This window comes from Echinops telfairi, unplaced genomic scaffold (genome assembly GCF_000313985.2).
Source record: "Echinops telfairi isolate 266 unplaced genomic scaffold, ASM31398v2 ScPeMD7_1;HRSCAF=3_0, whole genome shotgun sequence".
Taxonomy (NCBI): Eukaryota; Metazoa; Chordata; class Mammalia; order Afrosoricida; family Tenrecidae; genus Echinops; species Echinops telfairi.
This window is the reverse complement of record NW_022103896.1, coordinates 9,597,521-9,617,400: the sequence shown is the minus strand read 5'-3', so window position 1 is coordinate 9,617,400 and position 19,880 is coordinate 9,597,521. Positions and strand designations below refer to the sequence as shown.

Genomic DNA, 19,880 nt, shown 5'->3' with positions numbered 1-19,880 from the left:
TGATTCCGACTCATAGTAACCCTATAGGACAGCGTAGAACTGTCCCCGCGGGTTTCTGAGGCTGTAACTTTATAGGAGTAGAAAGCCTTGTCCTTCTCCCAGCGTAAAAATAGGTGGGGCTAAAAGGGGAGAATGTATCAAGATTCTAAGATGCAAACACAGAACTCATACCTCTATGGAAAACTGGCTCTCACTGACCCTTTAAAATTAGAGCTCGTGCTGACTACCCTTGCAAATATAACAAGCTATTTATTCAGATGTGTGGGAGCAGATAATAACAGGATCTGATTCTGAAATGCTCAGAGTTCTTCCTACTGGGTCTCCTGGGCCACACCCGGGGATGTGAGATAAGGGCTGGCCGGGACTGGGACTGCAATGCACATTCATCCAGCACACTCACACAAAGTCTTTCTCCTTCACTGAACGGCCTCTCCAATTAGAGCTGGGACATGACTTTCTTCGCAGCCATTGCCGGCAGTCTCACTCATTTTTAGTAAGTTGCCCATCTACAATTAAAGTCTGACCGTCCTGTACAGAGATTCCTTACACCAGGGGTCCTCAAACTTTTTAAACAGGGGCCAGTTCACTGTCCCTCAGACCCATTGGAGGGACGGACTATAGTTTAAAAAAAAACTATGAACAAATTCCTATGCACACTGCACACATCTTATTTTGAAGTAAAAAACAAAATGGGGCAAAAACACCCGGCTGGCCAGATAAATGTCCTCGGCGGGCCGCATGTGGCCCGAGGGCCATAGTTTGTGCCTTACACCATATAGCAGATCCTTACATTTCTGTCAAATCATTCCATTTTAACGGCAGAGTTGGACTGGGCATCCGTTCTCCTGGAGGGAAGCCGAAAGGTCAGATCTACCTGAGAAGGGAAGAGCTGAGACTCAGAGAGTCAGGGACCATGTGTAAATGATGGGGCCATGAGTAAGCCTTTCCACTCATTGGAATGTCTGATTCCCTCAGTTTGACTGAGAAAACCCTAGAGGGACCTGGTGCCACCTTAGAGATAAGTCAGGTGAAGAGTGGTTCAGCATGATGGTTGTAGCAGCTGAGGGTGGAGAGTCCAGATTCTAGAAGGTTGTGTGAGCTGAGGATGGAGAGTCTGGAATTGGATGCATGGGCTCTTTGTCATCAAGGGAAGATGAAGGGCAGGTGGTAAGTAAGTACGTGTGCCATGCGATCATCTCCGTAGCACATCATGGCAAACGCTGCTGCCTTGTGCCGCTGTAGTGTAAAAACACCTGCAGACACTTCTTACTCAGTGGTGTAGCTGAGCCCCTATAAAAGTATTTTACAAACTAGGTGGCTGACTAGATGTGGCCTGGGGCCACAGCTGGCCGACTCCATTGGGCAACATGATACGTTGCGTGTGGGAGGAAGATAGTAAAAATTTCAATTCATATTTCCTTCATTTCACCTTCTACGGTCTCTATGTTCATCATGTACACTACATATTAACAAGGTAGGCCAGGTACGTGACAAACTCACCTACTAACGTGAAGTCATTTCCCACTCAGAGCGACCCTGTATGAGGTTTCTGAGGCTGTCAATCTTTATAGGCGCATAGGGTCACAGTTTTTATCCCATGGGGTGACTGGGGAGTTTGAACCACCAGCCTTGAGGTGGGTTAGCAGTCCAATGCTTAGCCAACCGTGCCACCAGGGCTCCTTATAGATATGTGGCACAGAGGTAAACATATATTGGCAGAGCCAGCTCAAAATTCTTGAACTGGAATTCATACCCAGCAACAATAAAGGCTGGGATTGATTGAGCAGCTACTTCTATATGGCCTTCCTCTCAACTCTTTCCCTAAATAACTCAATCCTTACAACCACACATGGGCAAGGAATACATTTCATCCTCATTTCAGGGCTAAAGAAACGGAGGCACAGAAGTGCTGTTCCGCCGTCAAACTCATTCACCCACCGCTGTCTTAGCGCCGGCAGGCCCATGAGTGCTGTGGTCTGGAGTCTGGAAGTTTGGGGTTGAGACCAGGGGGTAAGAATGCTGACTCAGAGTGAGGCAGAGGCACGGGTGGGCATCTGACGGCTAGCTCATGCCAGGCACTGCATTAGAAACTCAATAGCTGCTCCTCTATGAAGTAGGCGCCAGGAGAACTTCACTCCACAGCAACCGTGTGAAGACCCAAGGAGTGATTTCCGCTTTATAGATGAGCAGACTGAGGCGCAGAGAGGTGAAACGCTGACTCCAGTTTCCAGTGCTAGAAAGAGAATGAGCTCACATAGGAATGGATTGCAGCTTTGCCTCCATCTACGTTTCAGACTCTTGGCCTACAGATTGCCTCTTGGGACAATGCCACTTCCCATGCCCTTCAAGCCTGGGAATCTTTGGGGAAGGTGGGATCCTACAGAAGCTTCTAGATCAGCGGTTCTCAACTTGTGGGTCGCAATCCCTTTGGGGCTCAAACGACCCTTTCATAAGGGTCACCCGATTCATCACAGTAGCAAAATTACAGTGATGAAGTAGCAACGAAAATAATTTTATGGTTTGGGGTCACCACAACATGAGGAACTGTATTATAGGGTCGCAGCATTAGGAAGGTTGAGAACCACTGAACGGGAAGAATCTTCCATTTACTAAAGATCTCTCACACGTTGGGTAAAAGTCTAGATCAAGCCCTGGCTTACCCTCTGCGAAAGTGCCAAACAAGAGCCGGTCCCTCCTGCCCCGCCCAGCTCCTGCTGAGCGGGAGGGCTGGACTTGGAGTGGGCACTGAGCAATGCAGCAGACAGGGATGGAGGGACAAGTGTAGAGCACCAAGCCTAGACCACAGACTTCAAAAGAGAAGCGAAGAAGGAGAAATGGACAGAAGCAAGACAAAGACAGGAGTGGCACTGAGTATGTCAGTACCCAAGCCTGGAAGGTACCACCCACAAAATGGGAACACGAGTGGCCTGCCCCCTAAATCCCAAGGAAGCCGCGAAACTGTGCATATCCAGTAAATCCTCTCTAATGAGGGTGGCAGGGGTGAAGACCCCCTTTTCAGAAGGCTCTCAGACCACTTTGGGGGTGACGATGAATCCAGAAGAGATGATGGGGAGCACGCTCTCCACCTAACGGGTTGGGTGGCCCCTGAAGCTGACAGCCCCTTAGAGAATAAGGGTCTGTCCAGGATCAGCGGAGGGGCTTGTCTGGGGTCTGATAGGAGGGAGATCACCACTGCTCTTCCTCCAGACACGGAGGTCTTGGCTGCCCTCTGTCTGGCTCCTTAGGCTGAACACAAGACTCAGGGCGTGCCCAGTGACGCTGGGCAAAAGAGCCTCAGACTTGCATGACGATGGTGGGTGTTTTGTCCTATGGGGTTGCCTTCTGACCCTGGGGAGCTCTGGGTGCTATCTCTAGGACTTGGCCTTGGGATTAGTGATGGTTTTCTACCTCCGTGACTTCCCTCCCTTCCTCTTTCCCTGCCTGCCTGCCTGCCTGCCGTCCTTCCTCCCTTCAGTCCTCCCTTACCTCCTCTTCTTTATTCCCCCCTTCCCCCCCCTTGTAATGTAGGACACACTGGTTGAACCGTGACTCTGCCCGGCCAGGTACTGGTGGCAACAGCACGAGCATTCCCAGAGGGGTAGGGGCAATGAGTGGGGAGGATAAGCCTGAGGGAGAGACAAGAGGAGAGAGGAAATGGATAGAGAAAGGGTGGAAATGGGAAAGAAGGCAGAAGAGGGAGGACGAAGCAAAGCAGGAGAGCAGGGAGCAGGGCGGCGGAAAAGCAGAAAAGAGGAAGGGGACTCAAGCAGGCGGGGAGAGGCAGAGGAGGAGAGCAGGTCTCCCGGGTACTTTCTAAGGCCTCCGGGCTGTCCTGTGCGTTTGGATACTCTGCCCAAGTCTCGCCAAGGGTAGCTTGTGAATAAATACCTCTGGGTAGGAGCAGATATCTGTAAACACAGTTGAGGAATTGAAAGTCAGGTTCTTCAAGGGTATCGACTTGTCAAAATCACACCACAGCTGTGGATTAAAACAACAACAACAAAACAACAACAACACAGTCAGTGTGATGCTGGAACGGAGCAGCGTGCTCTCGGCTGCTGGCTTTCTGGGAGCTGGGGCTGGCAGAAGGGAGGTGCCAGCTCTGGTGACCTCGAAGTGCTAGCTGGGAAAACGCATTTGTAAGCCAGTCACGGGACCAGGTCACATTCTTCAGAGCTGGGCTCAGCAGAGAGCTAGAGGGCAGGAGAGATCTGAGGTAAGTTCGAGGGCTGGCTCAGCTCCCCAGTGAGAGGATTCGCCTTGGGGAGGGGTGTAGGGGGTGATGGACTTCTCCAAGACTAGAAACTGCTGGAGACTTGGAAACAATAGCTCCTCTTAGCTGAATACCTCCTTTGTGCCAGGCACTTTGTAAAAAGCAAAATGAATAAAGCCTCACAACCACCTCGTGAAGCAGCTCCTATTTTTATCCCCATTTTACAGACGAAGAAGGCAAAACTCTGAGAACTAAAGTATAACTTGTCCAGGGTCCCTGAGCTGATCGGTGGTGGAGCTGAGATTGGGATGTAGGTCTCTCTGACTCCAAAGCTTGATCTTTGTACTGGGACATGGTTGGTCCGCCCCTGAGGTAATTTGACCTTGGGCTTATTTCTAGATCCTTTAAAGTTGGTCATCAAAACTCATGATTTTGGCTAGGAGAATGCAGGCTGTTGATCAATGATCTTATGAACCTCCACGTCAATTTTCATCATCTGTAAACTATTCATTAAATGATGAATCTCATTAGATTATGAGTTCCCCTTCTATTTTGGGGCCCCTGAATGCTTGGGGAGACTTCTTCTGCACCAGATGGCACAGTGATGGTTTCAGCCACAAGACAATGCCTCAACTAGCGTGTTCCGTGGTGCCAAGTTCAAATCCTGGAATCAGATACAGCATCCTGGATGCCAGCTTCTCGAGTTGTGAACAACACAGACGAGGCATCTATACGCAAAAACTACCTACAGGTTCCAAAGAACTGGGCTAGGAAAAACCCCCCACAATCCCTAAAACACGAGTCTCCAAATTCTAAACAGTAATGCATGGCACAGGGATCAGAGTGCCCTCTGAGGTCCATGTGTCACATCCAAAACAAACTCCAGTGAGATGCTCGACCTGCATGGGGACGGCCACACCTCCCTGTAGCATACCGCAGGTGCTCAGGAAACCAAAGCTAGTTTTATTTCCATTCCCCACTGGGCCCACTCTCAGAGATACCTCTTTGCATGTAATGGAGCCCGGGTCCTGGAGTCAGACACACCTTGTTAGCTCAAGTCTCTGAGTCTCAGTTTCCTCAGCCCCCCTGAGTGCCTGGCACACAGCAGGTAGGTCAGTCATACAGACTCACTCTGAGGATGCTAAGTTCCTGGCCCACCGCAGGCTTTTAGAACCTCTTCTGGAGCCAACCATCGCCTCTGCGGAGACAGAGGATTTGCCAACAGTGGAAAGCACCAGCCTCCTGGGAGCCATCTCTCTGTTCTCTGATGCTAAATTTGGGGATGGTCCAAGCACCCACAGATAGGTGGTACCAAGGAAGGGCAAGGCATGGCACTGCAGAGCCTAAAGACACATGCTTTCTGTCCGCACACCGGACACCAGAGGTTTGGGAGGCTTACGATGTTAAGGATGGCACCCAGGAAATTAATCAAGATGGAGGCGAAGATGATAATGTTCCGGGCCAGATAGGTCTCGTTTATCCAACAGCATGTTTTCCGGAGGACGAGGGGCAAGCACTTGTAGTCCTCGGCCGTGGTGATGAGGACCAGTGCCGAGTGCAGCATGAGAAGAGTGGAAAACTGAACGGCCATGGGCATCACCCTGTGGGAAAGCAAGAGCGCTAAGTGCCTTCAGCAGTCATCTGACCCCCCACCGAGGAGCAAGGCTGGCAGTCGCACCCACCAGCTTCCCCGCCCCACCCTACACCCCACACATCTTTGAACTTCTCTAGGCTCAATAAAAGGGTTCTTCGTGGGAGCTTTAAAACAAATTATAGTCATTGCCAGAATCTATATTGAGAAACTTGCAAAGGACATCAAATATTTGTCTTGATTTATTGTTCCTGCCCAATTTTCCCTCTTTTGCCATTCATTTTTCTCACGAGGCAACTGCTAAGGAGACCCCACTGGGATCTCATGTAGGTAATCTGAGTATGTGAAGGGGGCACAAATCCCTTGGCCCTTCCAGGTGGGCTTTGTGAGACACCGTCCCTCTCCATGCACTCCGATGCCTAGAAATTGACTTGACCCTAGTCTGGATGGGCTCAGTTCTGGCTAGTGATTGTCATGGGGGACATGGGATCGGCCACGTGCCAGGCACTGCCTGACTCGGGGTGCAGTCTGAGCTATGCCCAAGGCAAGGACCACAGTGGAAGTGCTTGCTGTCCACTCATTCACTCACTCATTTCCGTTCCCCCCAACAGTTGTATTGGCATATAGCTCATCATACAATTCAATTCTTCAATTGCATCAATACGAGTTGTACAATCATCACCTCAATCAGTTGTAGAACATTTCCTTCATTCCGTGCTCACTGATATGAGCTCCCCACCCCCTACCCAACCTTCCTGGCCAACATTCACTCATTTCTTCCTCCAAGCCTCATTCCTCACTCGTTCCTTCATTTAATTAGTTATTACTTTATTCAACCACCAAGCCAACTCAGCAATGTGTCCTGAGAACTGCCACATGGGCCCAGAACTATGGGATTCCCTCATTCATGAACTATCATTTTAATATTCACCAAACCCTTACGATGTGCCAAGCACTATGATTAGAATCAGTGATGACATGGCTGAGTGCCATGAGACGCCGGGTCCGGAGGAGTGACTAGCTGGAGAGGTCAGCATGGGTCTTGTGACGATGGAGACACAATATGATGGGGATAATAAGAACCAGCCTTTATCAACCATCCTTTCTCAAATGAATGATCCAGAAACCATGTGAAGCAGTTTACATTTGCTTGCTCATTTGAGATCCAGGTCTGACGGGAAGCCCCATTTGACAGATGAAACGTGAAAGTGGAGGGGCATTGACAGTTGAAGTTCAGGGCAGCTACCATTGGATTGAAATTCAGCTGCTCTTTGTGCAGGAGTGGCCCACTTGTTCTGGATGGGTTGATGAGAGGAAGGCAGTGGGAGACACCGAGGCTAGGACCAGGCTTTCAGAGGCTGAGAGGGTCAGGGGAATGGCATTCTGGGGGGGAAGGAATGGCACCCCCAGACACCTGGACCTGGGCAAGGGCAGCGTGTCAGAGGAGTCCACGCTGACGTGGGTGTTCTTGACCAGTAGTGGTAGGAGTTATTATTATTTTAACTAAAGAAAAGCACACTAGAGTTCCAAGAGTCGAGGTTTTGCTATGTCACAGTTCTGGTCCTCCTTGGACATTTCCTGGCCACTGGCTCAGCTATTGCTTCTTGAAAGTCTTCCTCCTTGCTAATTCTGGTCCATTCAGAATTCCTACATTTATGTAATGAATTTTCAAGCAGGTTCCAGGGTTGCTAATTTTCTCTTTTCCCAGTTCTTCACCCATCACACCTGTCCAGGTGTTGAGCAAATCATCATCATCATCATGATAACACTTGAGATGATATTTCAGATGGAAGAAAGTCCAAGTAAGCTCCCAGGTGAAGCATTCCAGTGACCTGTCAGGACTCCACTGACCCATGTGGAGGATGGATATAAAATTCAGATTACTGAATTGGACCACCGGGCATTTCCAAGGCAGTGATTCAGGATCATAACAGACGGATGCTGGTCTGCCGGTCGCCCTTTAACACATACTCTCTCCCAGAAATACAAGCAGGTAGGCAAGCTGCCACACCTTGAACCTAGATCTGGATGCTCTGCTGAGCCCACCCGGCTTCTTCTTTGTTGTGAATTCATTAACCATCTAAAGGAAAAAGGAGTAAAGGAAAAATATGGTCCAGAGGCATAGGAGCCATGCCGTAGGGACTAGGTAGAGGGCTTCAATGGGTCAGTAACTCTCTCCTTCCTTGTGATGCTTGATAACTGTTTCTTCAGAACCTCCTATGGGTCAACACTGCTAGGCAACGGGTCCATCAGTGATGACCCACCTGCTCATTGCCTTCTTTGCTATTTGCTAGCTGGGTAGCAGAAGTCTGTTTCCATCTGTTAAATGAGAATAATCCTTGGGTTTAAGACTAAGAGAGATCACCTGAGCTTTGGCATGCCTACGTGCTCAGAACAATTTAATTCATCTGGTTACTTTTGGGCAAACTTAAACACACAAACTCACTGCCATTGAGTCAATTCTGGCTCCCAGTGACCCTACAGAACTGGGTAGAACTGCTCCTTTGAGTTCCTGAGACTGTAACTCTTTACGGAGTAGAAAGTCCAGTCTTACTCCCACAGAGCTAGCTGGTGGTTTAGAACTGCCCAACACCTAAGCACTACATCACCTAGGTGAACTAGTCCTTGTGCAAGGTTTCAGCATCACTCCAGGTTCCCCTCCAAAGATCTGTCCCATGGTAGCCCCCTGTCTATTGGATACTGAGACTGGGCGTCAGGGTGTTTCTAGCAACTCGGTGTCGCTAAAATCCCATCTCTCAGGCATCTCTGTCAGCATCTTTTCCTGATTAGGCAAGCCATCACCAGCTATGCTGCTTTTCCTTGGGACTTGGCTGCCCTTTCTCTATTCTCTTCCCAGCTACTTGTGTTCTACATTGGCCTCTCTAATTTCTCCCCCTCTGTTTCAGCCAGCCAACGGCTAAAGAGTGTCCCGAGAGAAATGGCGAGGCATTTCACATCAGCTCCTTCTTCTAGCAACTCAAGTTCTTCCTCTGGCTTTTAATACTTCCCCCAGTTCAAATTCCAAGAGAAACAACTTCTAGGGGTCATTCAGTTGGTAAGCGTTGGTGCTTGGAGGCAAGTCCACTCTGCTACACCGCTCTGCAATGTAATCAGTGTGATAAGCAGTAACTCCCATGGGCTTGCAGGCATCTCTGCGTGTATGGTTTCATCACACTACCCCTTCCCTCAGCAATCTTTCTTCCTGGACACAGTGCTAGGCAAAGAAGGTGTGTGAGGACCAACGGCCCATCTTCTCCATCTCTAGGTGGTCACACTTTAGAGAGCTGTTGTTGTTAGGTGCCTTTGAATCAGTTCTAACAGCCACCCGTGTAAACCAGAACAAAACAGACCTAGCCTGGCGGCATCCTCATAATCGCTATGTCTGAGACTGCTGTTGAAGCCACGTGTCAATCCATCTCGCTGCGGGTCTTCCCCCTTTTTCGTGATCCTCAACTTTAACACGTGTAATGTCCTTCTCTGGCAACCGGCTCTCTCCTGGTAACTTGTCCAAAGTACACAAGACGGAAGTCTTGCCATCCTCGCTTCTAAAGAACATTCTGGCTATACTTCTTCCAAGACAAGCCAGTATGTTCTTCTGGTAATCCAATGTTGTGTTAGTCTGGGTTGACTAGAGAAACAAATTCATAGACACTCGTGTGTAAGAGAGAACTTTAAATACAAGAGCAATTGAATATTGAGAAAACATCCCAGCCCAGTCCAGATCAAGTCCATAAGTTTGATATAACCCCATATGTGGATACTAGTCCGTAAATTCTTTAGACTCACACAGGCATGCAATGACGCTGCATGCAGGAAGATCACAGGCCAATGGGTTGAAAGTTCTGTGGATCAGGTGGCAGTGGAAGCATCTTCACATGGCTCCTTCAACAACAGGGCTCTAGCATAGATAGTTCCATGTGTCTTCTCCACAGGAATGTCTCCCAGGGAGTGAGCATGTGTTCTGCCTCCAGCGAGCTATTTATCTCCTTAGCGCCTCCAAATGAGGTCATCAAGCTGCGACCTGATTGACAGGCAAACCCCATGCCTTCACTCTTAAGTCTCAAATTGACAACAGATTATGTAACTACCACAAAGGTACTTTCAATATTCTTAACCAACACCGTAAAGCAAATGCATCCATTCTCCTGTGGTCTTCCTTATTCATTGTCCAACTTTCTCATGTGTATGAGGCAATGGAAAATACCATGGCTTGGGTCAGGCACATGTTAGTCTTCAAAGTGACTTCCTTGCTCGACTTTAAAGAGGTCTTGCACAACAACGTATTTGCCCAATGCAATATATCATTCCTTTTTTCTCTGCTGCTTCCATGAGCATTGGTTGTGGATCCAAGCAAGACAAACTCCTTGACAACTTCATTTTCTCCATTGACACGATGTTCCCTGTTGGTCCAATTGTGAGGAGTTTTGTTTTCTTTACATAGATTTTTGTGTTCTTTAGAGCACAGGTCTCTACTGCCCCTTTTCAGGAAGAAAAAAAAAAAAAGAAGTTGTCCCCCTTCAGAGATTGGTCTTTCCTGAGGATATACAGGAAGCAAGCAAGTGAGACCGTGTTGTATTGTCATCCAGAAGGTTTTCAGGAGTTTTTGGAAGGAGCTAGTCCAGCCTTTTTTTGTGTGTTATGTAGGTCTGGGAGCGCCCCTCAAAGCCGGCCATCAGGGATGACTCGGCTGGTCTTTCAGACATTGGTGTGATGCTTCTAGCATCATAGCAAAATGTAAGCTACAACCAGCAGACAGACAGAAGTAATGTGTGACTGCAGGGTAGGAAGAGCTATCTGGAGAAGAAGTCATGAAGGGTGGACCACTCTTTAACCATGTGAGCGGGGTAAGTAAGTATAAGGAGAGAAGCCAGTCTGTATAGGAAATGAAGTTGATGGATTTGCTTTGGCGCAGGCTGAATGTCTGGCTTTTGCAATCATCCAGTGGGTGATATCTAGGCCACTGAGAGGGATGGCGGTGGCAGTCTGGGGGTGGAAAAACAGAGCTTACCGCCATCAATGACTAGGTGATCCTTGAAGACCTGAAAAGGGAGGCATTTGCTCAAAGAGAGTGTGCACAGTAAGAAGAAAGAGGAGCAATGACGAGGCTGTGGGAGAAGCTAATGGGTTGGAAGAAGTGAGGGCAGCCCAGGGGATTTAAGAAGCTCAGTTAGATGAGCTGCGGAGGAGACAGGCCTGGCATCGGGACAGTCCCAGAGAAGATGTTTACAAGGACAAAGTCACCCAGCAGGTCAAATCCTTCAGCTCAGCCGAGCGACAGGAAGACTCCAATCCCCAGAGCCTCAGCCATGATCGTTGAAGTGGGCGTTGCTGTCTCCTTTGACATGGTCGGCTTTGATCCAGTGGTTCATCTGGATCGGAAGTCTCCCCGGGAGTTCTCCATAAGAACAGAAGGCCTGTGCGCAGTGGACTCCCAGAGGGCTCTGGCAGACATGAACCTCGCCCCCAAGCAGACTGAGAAAGCACTCGCTGACAACACACCATCACCCCTGGGCACCCAGGGGCTAAGTCTGTGACTTGTGTGTCTCAATAACAAAATGGAGCCACTGCAAATAAGCATGTCTTGGTTTAACATGTAAGCCAGAAACAAGGCAGGGAAAGGCGAGGTGCCCTTTGCTCCACAGGAGCCTCAGCCTCTTGACTGGCCATCTTCCCGGGAGGAGCAGATGAGGTTCCGTGGTGGCCTGCCTCTCTCTCAGGACCTGATTCTCTCACACAGTTCTTCACTCTGTGGATGGGACAGCATGTGCCCCTCTGCTAGGCTACATGCCCCTCTGTTTTTGGCACACGGTAGCAGTCTTCTCTCGTCTTTCAGGGGGATGATGTGCCCATCCTTCAGGGCTCAGCTATCTCTTGGGTTCTCCAATGGCAACTGGCATAGGGCGGAGTCCACCAAGTGGCTGCCATGCTAGTTGCTGTCTGTTGTCGCTGAATCGTGGTGACCTCCAAGTATATAACAGAAGGCAGGACATCGATGGCTCCTTCTCTGGTTGGATCCTTTGGAACCACGGGGCTTTCTTCTCCAGAGACACCAGACACTGTTCTTTTGTTATCCATTCCTTGTCCATTGGCTAATTGTCAAATGTGAAGCAGTCCCATAGGAGGGAGTAGGCCTGCTCCTGTGGCCTCCCGAGACTGTGCATCTTTCTCCTGAGGAGTGGCTGGTGGTTTTGAACTGCTGACTTTCTGTAAGCCACAAGGTCACTAGTTAGAATGGACTTGACAGCAGTAAGCGAGGGAATTTTCAGAAGGAGAACCAAAGGCTGCTCCATCACGACTCACTTCTGCTCCTTAGGAGAGAGGGCTGGACCCCATTCCTCCCTTTGCCAGCTTTCCCTGGAAAGAGGACTTCTACCACATTCCTGGTTTTTTCTTCGTAACGCTCAAGTGAGGAGGACAGTTGACTCCAACGGCAGAGTCCGTTTGGGAGGTTCAGCGGACCCCATTCATAGAGCATCATGGTTAAAAGCCAATGTTCACACATAGCCCAGATGCCGCCTTCTTTCAGATCCACGGGAGGGTTGGGAAGCCAGAGCCTCAATCTACTCTATAGGAGAAGGCCTGGCCATCTCTGCCCTTCCGTCAGCTAACTTGTCCTAAGCACAGGTGAGCACAGGTGTGCCTCCCTCCTTCCTTCGGCCACTGGAGTTGTGTACCTTACATACTTCTTGCATGGCAGCCTGGTCTCCCAGGTCAGGGAGACATAAAAGACAGATGCAAACGGATGGCCCCCAGGGTCTCTTGTCTTTAGGGACCTTATGTCGTCCAGCTTGATCATTGTTTTTACAGACTAATCAGAGCTTGCTGCGAAATGTGTAAAGAGGATGCTTTGTTGTTCATTGCGCTATTGGGCTTTTGTGTATATTCTTGGGGTGGCATGGAGGAGGGCACAAAATATGCTGAGGGAAGACAAAATGAGGAGCCGATGCTAAGGGTTCAAGAAGAAAGAAAATGTTTTGAACAAGATGATGACAACATATGTACAGATGCGTTTGATACAATGGATATATGTATGGATTGTGATAAGAGCTGCCAGAGCCCCCAATAAAATAAAATAAATATATGCTGAGGGTTGTTTGAGAGGATATGCACGTAGAATCCACCTGAGCCCTGGTGATGTAGTGCTTCTGTGTTGTGATCCTCAGGGTCTGCAGTTTGAAAGCACCAGCCAGCTCAGCAGGAGGGAGATGAGGCTGTCTACTCCCATAAAGAGTTACAGTCTTGGAAACCCACAGGGGCAGTTCTACCTTGTCCTATAGGGTTGCTTGAGTTGGCATGGATTCAATGGCCTTGATTTGGGTGTTGAGTTTCATGACCCAAGTACGTCTTAGAAGATGAGCTTCCTAACCCAGCTCCTGGCACTGCACGTGGAACTCGGGGGCAGTGTCGGCCGCAGCTTCTCAGCGCTCATTGATTTCTGCACACACAATGATCATAGCATCAAACGGTAACTTTTATCTAATTTTAGATTTATTCAGGAGGCCAAGGGGTTCTGCATTGGCTTTTGTATCGTTGGTGTGTGTAAGAGGCAAGCAAACCTTTCATTTCTGAAATCGAGTCTCAGAAAGAATGACAAGGGATTTGCAAACAGCTCTATCCCCATCATTTCCAGACATTAGCTTCTAATTACTCTCTGCAGTCTGTCTCTGAAACCAGCCTGGAGCTGCTATCATGATTTGATGTTTCCTGGGAAGGCAGAAATCAAAGGAGATGAGTGAACAGCCACTGGCAGCTTGTGGAACAATAGGGAACAGACACTCAGATTGTTCTGGAAGATGACATGTGGGGGCATTTTAGAATTTGCAACGAGCTGATATGTCTAGGAGTGCATTTGATCCTCTTCGCGACACCAAGAAGGATGTATTTTTAGTGCCTTCGGTGGATGGAAATACTGTGGCTCAGAAAAGAGCCACAATGTACCCCAAATAAAAAAGGACACAGCTCATTCCAACTTCCCAGCAGCCATGGGAAGTGGGTGTCATTGTCCCCATTGCACAGATGAGGAAACTGGCTTCCGGGAGGTGAAGTGTCTTGGTCTAAGACATCTCCCTAATAAGATACACACAAAGAACTATGATTCATGGCCTCTTTCCTCCTCCTCTTCCTCTTCCACCTTCCTCCTCCTCCTCTCTCTCCTTCCTTCCCTCTTTCTGCCTTTCCTCACCTTCTTTTCTGCCTTCGTTCGCTTTCACACAGGCTGGCGGAAATGCATTGTCCTATAATTCCACAACACAGCATCTTCTCTTTCCTCAGTTTACCCTTCTTTGAGAGGAACCTCTCTGACATGGGACTTGGGCCAGCTCCAGCTTTCTCTGTCAGGGTCTGTTGCTTTTTGGCAGAGAAGGCTGGGAATGTGCTGCGGCCATACAAACAGAAAGCTGAAAGCGCCGTGAATGAAATGGCAGTGGAAGGTCCTGTCATCTGTTCAGCCACAAAGCAGCAGCCTGCATTGGAGAGGAAGCAAGCACACATTCAAAAAAGTGTTTGTGGGGTCTGGGGCCCACGGGCCCCAACATGTGGCGCGCCATGTCAGAGTTCAGCTTTGATGTTTTCCAGTTTTGCTCTTCGCGACCCAGCTGAGGGTGGGCAGTGGCTGCATTGCGGTTACTGGCTTCTGCTTAAACCCCAGAGTCACAGACTCTACCCAGGTGGCTGCTGGGGTTGGATCCAGGTCACTCCACCAGAACGTAGGTTTCCAGAGCCAGTGGATGCCTCACCTGGATAGGGTCCTACCCCGGGCAACTGTGGAGGGTGATGCTTGGGTTCCTATGGGGACAGAGGCCACTTTTCTTATCTCAGTGCCAAGTCTAGTCCTTCGGGTTATCCTAGTCTCCTGACTCTTCTTTCCCTTTACCCCCTGCCCCCTATCCCGACAGTCACCAGATCCTGTCAACTGCTTGTCCTAAGTGTCTACACACCCTTCCTCTCTTGTCTACTTCCATTGCCACAAATCTGCTGTAGCATATCCTACCTGGAGTTATGCAGTTTGTCTTCCCAATACTAAAGCTAGCCCCTCCTAGCCATCTTCCCATTATCCATGTCCAGTGTGGTCCTTCTAACACAAACCTCATCACAAAAATATAACAATAAATTTGCCTCTGCTGCCAATCAGTCACAATTCCTTAACCAGACTTACAAACTCCTTCCCTCTGGACCCACTGATTTTTCAATACTTTATTTTTTCTAAAGCTATGAATTTCCCTCTAAGCACTGCTATCACTGCACCCAACACATTGTGAAATGCTCTTTTTTCATTTCGTTCAAAATATTTTGAAATTTCTTTCGTGGCATCTTTGCTCTATGTGCTATGTAGAAGAGTATTATTAAATTATCGGCTATTGGGTGCATTTTCTCATGCGTAGTTCACTTTTTGATGCCTAGTTTCACTCCATTGTGGACTGAGAGCTGACTTTGTATCATTCCCATTCTTTTACATAGGTGCCACTTAGGTTATCTTTCTTGGTGAGGGTTCCACGTCCCCTTGAGGAGAACGCATAGTCTGCTGTTGGTGGGCTGTCCTTATCCACGTACAGTTTTGGAACTCATGGGGCTGCCACAGTACTTGTTTTTGTCATGAAGCTGGTCCATGAACTTTTTGGTTTTTCTGTCTAGCTGCTTAGACATTCTGCTATCATCTTTCCAGAATCTCCACTCCCCACTCCCAGTATCCCTTGCTCATGAAGAAGAGCTCAAACTCAAGTGGTCCCTACGTGTTAGTGAATGTGTACCTCTTTCTCTGTCAATCCACAGCCTTTCTAAAGAAAATCCTCCGGGATCTTGTAGGGCGGGGCCAATTCCCAGTGCCGAGGGTGGCATTATGAACACTGCATTTCTGTCAGCTGCTACGCACACATCTTTGCCCAAGTTGTCACTTCGCACTCTCCAACTTCCTTGATGTTCTTCAAACACATGGCCTTCCATGCTTCTCCTCCTTTGCAGTGCCGTTTTCCACACTGGGGATGCTCTTCCACATTCTCTCCCTCACCCCTTTCAGCTCCAAATATCACCTTGAGGGCAATCTTTTCTTGGAACACCTAGTCAGCAGGAGTCACCGATTTTGCACAATGCAATCAAGCAGTTCAGCACCCAGACTGTGTCTCTGGGTTCAAATCCCAACTCGGTGATTATGTAGTGAGGAGGCTTGGGAATGAAAATGCACCCTCATTTATTGATTAGTCTGGGGACTTCTTGGAGACAATATGTGCAAAGGATTTTGCATTTTCTGGGCCCATGAGTGCTTAGTAACCAGGAGCCATCAGTACGGCCTCTCATTCCTACTGCACTGCAGCTTAGCCGATGGGGAACACGGACTGAAAAGTGATCCTTTTTTTCCGATCCATCACAGTCTTCTACCTGTTAGACACGGAGCAAACTTCTGGTGATCTTTTTCTCAACATCTTCTGAGAGGAAGTCTTACCGTGAGATTGTGGAGGAGGGAGTATCACTGAGGAGCTACTTACAGTGGAGGAAAGAGATAACAGCATGGCCATCATGAGTCTATTCCAGAGCCAGCCTCAAACTGGTTTTAGCTCCTTTGGCTTACACGAGGTATATGTCTCAAAGAGTGCTGAGAGTACAGGCTCTGGATCTGGACAGTCTGGATGTGTCTCCAGACTTGCATATGTTTCCACATTGAGACAGTGGGCAAATTACTTCACGGCCCAGAACCTCAGTTTTCTCTTTCCACTGGGGACAAAAACAGTACCTACCTCACTGGGTTGTTAAGAGAATAACATGAGTGGCCATCAGTAAAGTATTTGGGACAGTACCTGGCACACACACAGGTGTTCTGCCTTCCCATGAAAGGGCCACTTTGAGTTAGGCATCTGAGATCCTATATCTATGCACAACTCAGAAGGAATTAACAGAGGGAGGAGTAAATGGCAATGGACGTGCTTATACTTCCCTGTGCATTACTGGGTACAGTGTCAAATATGAAGGTATCCTAATTTGGCTTTTGTTGTTTTTGTTAAGATTGGCAGAAAAGACTCTTGCCTCGGCAGAGTAATTATTAGGCAATGAAAGACAACTACAGCAGACCCAACTTGTCCCACAGTTTGGTTTGAGCCCTACACCCAGTTATTTCCATCTTGATCCCTGGCAAAAGCAGCTGCTTGGCTCCCGGTGAAGGACCCATCATGTCCCGAAGGCACGTCCCCTGAGCGTTCAGTCCTCCATACTCACCTGGAAGAAGGCAGCAAACTTTGGATTGCCGTGATAAATAGAAGAACGATAAATGCACAGACCAGGTTTGACTTGAATACTTCATCCCTCATTTGAGAATACTGTAATTCAAAAGAGAGAGAGTGGATTATCCCAAGGCAGAGCTTGAGTTTTGGAAGAGTTACAGTTTTGCAACGTGGGTGGGTAGAGAGAACCAGCAAGGAGGAATAGGCAATTACGTATTTGTTTCAAATGAAGAGGAATCCAGATCTCAATCAACCCTTCTCAAAACATCTTCTCCCTCCCTCCAGCCTGCCACCAAGAACGCAGGCCTGAGCACCGTCATGAGACTGGAAGGGGGCTTTGCACGAAGACACCGAGCAGCACCCGATGCCGTGGAACTCCCCTCAGACTCCCCCGACACGGGGCACACAACCCACATCCGCAGCAAAGCAAACCCACATGAACTGGCCTCATGAGTAAACTGAAGTCATTTCAGGATTGTGCTCTGTTTGCTGTTAGGTTTGGAGACTCGGGGCTCTGTTTTCCTGGGCAGGGGAGGGGCGTCTTTCTGCCTTCATTTTATTAAGAAACCCCCCCACCCTAAATTCGCAGAAACTTAGGATAGAAAGCAGCCCCAGAGACCTCCAGCTAATGCGGCTCTCTCGGTTCACAGGAGAGACACCGAGATGGATGGACCAATATGTTTGATGCCCTTCTGCCATCGGCCCGGTGGGATGGCGGTAACTTTATTTTGATTATCCAGAGTACTCCGTAATGTGATTGTTCAGTCTTAAAAGCTTCTGGGAGGTCAGCATTGAATGTATAATTGGCCTGAGCCCTGCCTCGCTTTCTGCAAGATCTTGGGCGCCACTAGACTAAGGAAGGACCTGGTTCTTGCAGAGGTGAAAAGAGGGCTTTTAAAAGGGGAAAAGGTATTAGAGTTAGCCTAAACCAAGCCCCTCTTTTTACTTCGAATGCCAGAGAGGTTGAGAAACTTGACCAGCTTGCCAATCATGTTGTCTTTTTCCCTTGGAAACTGGGCTTTTGGAAAACAACAATGCCACAGGACTGGGGTTTTGTAAGCCTGGCTTTCATAGAGTTTCTCTATAAAGCAAGGTGTAACCAGAACTCTGGCTGGATCACAGACTCCATGTCCACGGCGCCAAGAGAAGGGGGTTGGCATAACTGGTTGTTGGTAGGGTACTCACAATCAGCAGTTACGTGGCTTTTACTCTCTTGCCAATGTCTTGTTGTGGCCTGGGTCTTGAACCAGTGCTTACTGCTCAGGGCCATGGCTGCAACTTGGAGGACTAACTTCTGCTTGTGAGCAGCACCTGCTTGGATGTGCACACTGAATGCTTTGGGCTTCTCTACTCTCTGACCTTGAGGCTGGCCTCTTTCAGTTGGTTGACTTTCCAGTGTCCAGAGGAGAACCAGGACAAGCCCCCGCCTTCCAAACACGACAAAGCATTCTCCCCTCAGATTAAACCACAGAAAATCCATGGTGCTCATAAGGACAAACAGTGCTGCGTGAGAAGGTACAGGTGTAGAGAGCCACACAGACTTGCGGGAAAAGAAAGGCATCGGCCGTGAAGTCACCTGTTCGGAGCCCAAGAGATGTCTGTGCACCTTCTAACAACAGACGGCACAAGAGTGAATTTGTTCTTTGTTGGTTGGCTCCTTGATTTTCCAGCAGGCTTGGCTGTATGGATTTGGGCAGGGGATGTTATAAACAGCAATGATAACTTTTAGTGGCCTTCATCCTTTTCCTCATCATCCTAGCCCCTTAGGATTATAAGGGACCACTGCCTCCCCAATTTAGGGATCCTCTCTAATATTCCTGACTTGACTCCAACAGGCTGCCTGCTCTGCTTTGGTCAGGGAAGTGAGCTGGGGTAGGGTATCCTAGGATTTAAACAGCCCCCATGTGAACATCCCCAGACCCCAAGAGCTTACTCTTTTGCCAAGATTCCTTGCCATTGCTGGCAAGTTCTTACTGTGCAAGAAGCATTTCCTACAGATTCCAAGCTCGAGGATCTCAGACATTTCCCCTGCGTGTTTCTGACTCCTGACTAACGGTGTCTGAGTGCTTAGGTGTCAGATCCCTCCATTAGCAAATCAGATAGAGGTGGGCGATGCAGTAAGGCTCAGAAACTTGGCCACCAGATGCTCCACGTGGTCAGTGTCTGACAGTGAGTCAAGCCAATGTCCTTGAACCTCACTTTAAAGCAATCACTCGACTGCGGAGATGTTTGCCCTGTTAAAGTAGTCTCTTATGTTCCACAGCCCTGGTGCCTGGCACAGTCACACACAGGAAGAACCGATCATTTCCCCCCCAAAACTGACGTTAATCATACACAAGAACACCGATGTGGAGAATGGAGGTCATCACTGCTCTGGAGAGGAAAAGGGAGTGTGTCTGTGGAGAGAAAATGCCTCATTGGCTCCTGGTGACTGACTATGGACCGAGGTGGGGGTGATTCCCTCACCCCCTCTTTACTTGTGAAGGTCTGAGCACTGGGGCTTAAAGATACACGAAGTGAAACCCACACTACCTCCTCCCATCGTCCGAAGGGCACTGTCTTGTCCTCACTTGACACCCCCCACTCCCGGCTTTGTGTATAGCTTCGTGGTGAGCATGGGCTCCTCTACAGAGCGAGGGCTGCTGGATGTGAAGCTACCCCCATCGCTTGCTTGGAGTGTAACCTTGGATACCTTTCCTTAGCGCCCTATGCTTACTGTCCTCTCAGAGCACATGGGTATAATCAAAGGATTCATCACAGCAGGTTGGAGCCCCGGTGGTGTTGAGATTAAGGGTTTGGCTGCTAAGCGAAAGGTTGTGCTGACGGAAACACTGGTGGCTGGGATGCACCAGCTACTGTGTGGGAGAAA

At 48.8% G+C, this 19,880-nt stretch overlaps 1 protein-coding gene across 3 annotated transcripts in view; it reads right to left on the bottom strand.

The window, feature by feature from the left end:
- Nucleotides 1-19,880, bottom strand: part of ADCY8 (adenylate cyclase 8) — a 194,333-nt gene that overhangs the window by 37,351 nt on the left and 137,102 nt on the right. For all 3 annotated transcript variants that reach the window (XM_004697391.3, XM_045285711.1, XM_045285759.1), the window contains exons 9-11: nucleotides 17,007-17,107; nucleotides 5,613-5,814; nucleotides 3,889-3,978 (exon numbers count right to left, since the gene is read on the bottom strand). In XM_004697391.3, coding sequence (XP_004697448.1) covers nucleotides 3,889-3,978; nucleotides 5,613-5,814; nucleotides 17,007-17,107 — 393 coding nt within the window. The remainder of the gene's footprint in view (nucleotides 1-3,888; nucleotides 3,979-5,612; nucleotides 5,815-17,006; nucleotides 17,108-19,880) is intronic.